This window comes from Mastomys coucha, unplaced genomic scaffold (genome assembly GCF_008632895.1).
Source record: "Mastomys coucha isolate ucsf_1 unplaced genomic scaffold, UCSF_Mcou_1 pScaffold13, whole genome shotgun sequence".
Classification (NCBI taxonomy): domain Eukaryota; kingdom Metazoa; phylum Chordata; class Mammalia; order Rodentia; family Muridae; genus Mastomys; species Mastomys coucha.
In genome coordinates this window covers 82156151-82159599 of record NW_022196895.1, presented here as the reverse complement: position 1 = coordinate 82159599, position 3449 = coordinate 82156151, and the positions used below count along the sequence as shown (strand labels likewise).

At 38.0% G+C, this 3449-nt stretch overlaps 1 protein-coding gene across 4 annotated transcripts in view; it reads right to left on the bottom strand.

Moving 5' to 3' along the window:
* The window catches only part of Neto1 (neuropilin and tolloid like 1), a 118987-nt gene that overhangs the window by 78277 nt on the left and 37261 nt on the right, over positions 1 to 3449 (bottom strand). Inside the window, exon 7 of one of the 4 annotated variants that reach the window (XM_031366206.1) lies at positions 1610 to 1955. The exons of the other annotated variants lie outside the window; for them this stretch is intronic. Within the exon in view, the coding sequence (XP_031222066.1) occupies positions 1939 to 1955 (17 nt within the window). The 3' untranslated portion in view covers positions 1610 to 1938. Of the gene's footprint in view, positions 1 to 1609; positions 1956 to 3449 lie in introns of those variants that run through there. 4 annotated transcript variants of the gene reach the window in all.

The window sequence follows — 3449 nt, the reverse complement described above, 5'->3', positions numbered from 1 at the left end:
AAAAAAAAAAAAACAAAAAAACTGATCTAGTCTCTGATCATAACATTTGCATTACAATTCATTTACAAACACAAATTTCTCTTAGGAATTGAGAAATGCAGTCACTATAAAGACAGAATGATTCTATTGAAATAGTTGCAATGACTTTAAAAGTGTTTTAGTAGCAGGTACTTAGGTGTGAGCTTTGTTCTATCATATGCATCTAGATTATTTAGCCTATAGCTGAAAAGTCTTCTGAAATATGTTAGAAAAAAGACAGAGTAGGGACTCTGGGGGAGAACACAAGGTTGGGAAGGCAGCCTTAAAATCAGGGTGGGGCAGCCTTGAGGAGGCATTCCTGGTGGGGAGGACAGGGCAGCACAGATTTATCGCATCAGTACTGGTCTAACAGTTACACATCCATAAAAGATTAGGAACACAGTCCTGCTCTACCAAAATTTGAATCTGTTTTACCCTGGGGTTGACTCAGATGCTTTGAAATGCTTCCAAATACACTTGCAGTATATCTAGAGCAATAACTTATTTCATTATTTTGGGCAAATAGAGATCCTTAAAAATATGGCTTAGGGAAAAATCGTTATGTGTGCTTCAGCTCGATTTTCAAGACTGTGTACATTTGGTTATTTATTTATTTATTTATTTATTTATTCATTACATAGTGTTATGAATGTTCACAATACTTGTTCCATTGTGATTCAGGACCATGAACATAACCCATCCTACAGACTGCCTGGCCTGGAGGAACTCCATTGAATCATACTTCATGGTTACTCAGAAGAACAGGGTGCTCCAAGATAGAAACCCAATAAGAAGGAAACAATGATATAAATAACAGATTTCATAAAAATTTCTCTTTAATAACAGAGGATTCTAGGGTCTTCTAGAAGCAGCTTCTGGCTTGAAGGAAGAAGGTGGGGGTGGGGTGGGTTTTGTCAGGAGAGGAATCAAGTTGATTCTTTTAATTTCTCATTAGTGTGTGAATGTATGGAGTGTGTGTGTGGTATGTATGTGTGCATGTGTGTGCATATGTGTGTTGAGTGTCTAGGTATATGTGTTGAATGTTCATGTAGGCACATTTTCATGCATGTATGCACATGTATGGATGTACATTTGTGTGTGCGTTTGTGTGTGTATGAAATGTGTTGGGGGCTGTATGCCACAGAACCTGTGTGGCAGTCAGAGGACTTATTTTTGGAGTCAGTTCTCTCCTTCTACCTTTTAATAGGCTCTGAAGTTGGAACTCGGGTCACCGGGCTTAGCAGCAAGAGACTTTACTCGCTGAGCCGTCTCCCTGGCTCCCCTTTGGCTTACTCTTAGTCATCAAGTAAGTACTAGATGAGCTTTAGAAATTCACTTGAACTCTACACTGAACTCGACACCATTCTTGATCTTTCTGCCTGTGGTTTCTTTCGCAGACAAGGACCTTCTGTGTCTTCTGTAAAGGATGCTTAGTTTCTTATTCATTGTTTTCTCTCCAGTTTCTGTATGAAGTTTGTAACGGTAGGGAAATCATATTTTCTAAGGCTCTCAATTCCCCTCATAGTTGCAAAGCAGGATGCCGCATTGCACACTGCATGCTAATTTGACTGAAGTCTGTTTTTCCCACTGCAAAATTTTAATCTAACTTCAGGCTACTGACCACCCATGTCATGGTTTATTTTTGGTTCCTGGAACAGCAGCCCATCTCTCTCTTGCCAACACACCTACACAAATGTCTATATCTTTATCTTTCTTGATATTTCCTTGCTTAGGAATGACATCCCCACCCATGTTTTCTACTACCACCTCCGTGCCAGTGACTAACACTTTAATTCAACAAACCAGATCTGTCAAATGATTTAAAGTTCTCAAGAAGTCGAGCTCGAACAATGAATTAAGATGATCTATTTCTTCACAGAGTTGCACTGGTCTGCCAGATAGTAACAGGATATTTTACATCTAAATTTCAAAGGTACCTGAAAGGCAAGTTGCAACAATATAAATTATCATGTCTCCCCCAACAGGCAATCAAGTAGAATATGCCATAAATTTCAACCTCTGCAAAACTACTGATGATGGATCTCCTGACCATATCTGGTGTAGCTATTAGTATTTGCTCTAATTTATTAGAATGCCTTTTTTTCTGCTTCCCATCTCATCAAGGGTTTTATCTCATCTTAGCATTACTTACCCTCTAGGAATCAAATAGCCTTTCTAGGTATTTTCATTTGTAAAATAATTTGCTGGTTTCTATTATTTGAAGGCTATACTCAATAATGAAGTACTAACACTCATGTTGGACATCACTTCCAAACATGTCATTCACTATGTATGCAAATTAGTTTTTTAATTGATTATTTCATATTTTAATATTATAATATGAATATATCATTTGAGACTTTGATTTTATTCTTCAGCACTTCTTAGTTGCTTCTGGGTTTTCCATTTATTTATTTGTTTTGTTTTGCTTTGTTTTGTTTCATGTAGGGTTGATGAATCTCTTTGTTTTCCCCCTATTCATTATAGAATGCTGTTTGGCGGTCTTCTTCAGTTCATGTTTGGATAGTCATGTTGCTGACACTCTATGGATATAATTTCTGACATTACTAGGTGACACAATCTCACAGTAAGCTCTGATCCTCTGACTCTTACAATCTTTCCACTCATTCTGCAATATTTCCTGAGTCATAGATATGGGGGTTGTTTTATAGATGACTGTACTCTATAACCCTGCATTCTGATTGGTTATGGCTTTAAGACCTGCTTAACAAGACAAAAATCATTTCTAGTACTAGAAACCCAACCAGGGTCAGTGAACTCATGGGTCTTGGAAAAGAACCTAAAACCACCATTTTATTAAACCAGCACAATTCCAAAGCACATTCTAAATATCTGTGCTTATACACACAGATAAATGAAGACCTCATGTATCATCAAGGAATCTATTTGCTACAGATGGAGACCATTATAGAAAACAATATATAATCAAAATGCAGGCTGGTTTGCAATTGTCAACTTGGCACAACCAAGAATCACATGGGGAGAATTTCTCAATGAGGTATTTTCTACATCATGTTGGCCTAAGGACATATCTGTGTGGAATCCCCTTGATCATTAATTGGCCTAGGAAGACTCAGACCATTGTGGGTAGCAAAATTCCCTAGGTATTATGATTTGGAACAGTATAAGAGAGGAGAATTTCAGATGTCAGCAAGCAAGGAAAGAACCTTCAGTTATTTTCACTCTGATCTTGACTATATATGTGATTCCTTAATTCCCTGCCTTGACCACTCTCCCACAATAATGGATCAGACCTGGAATCTCAAGTGAAATAAAATTCTCTTTGTGGAGCAGTGGTGGCACAAGTCTTTAATCCCAGCACTTGGGAGGTAGAGGCAGGCAGATATCTGAGTTCAAGGGCAGCCTGATCTACAGAATAAGTTCCAAGACAGCCAGGGCTACACAGACAA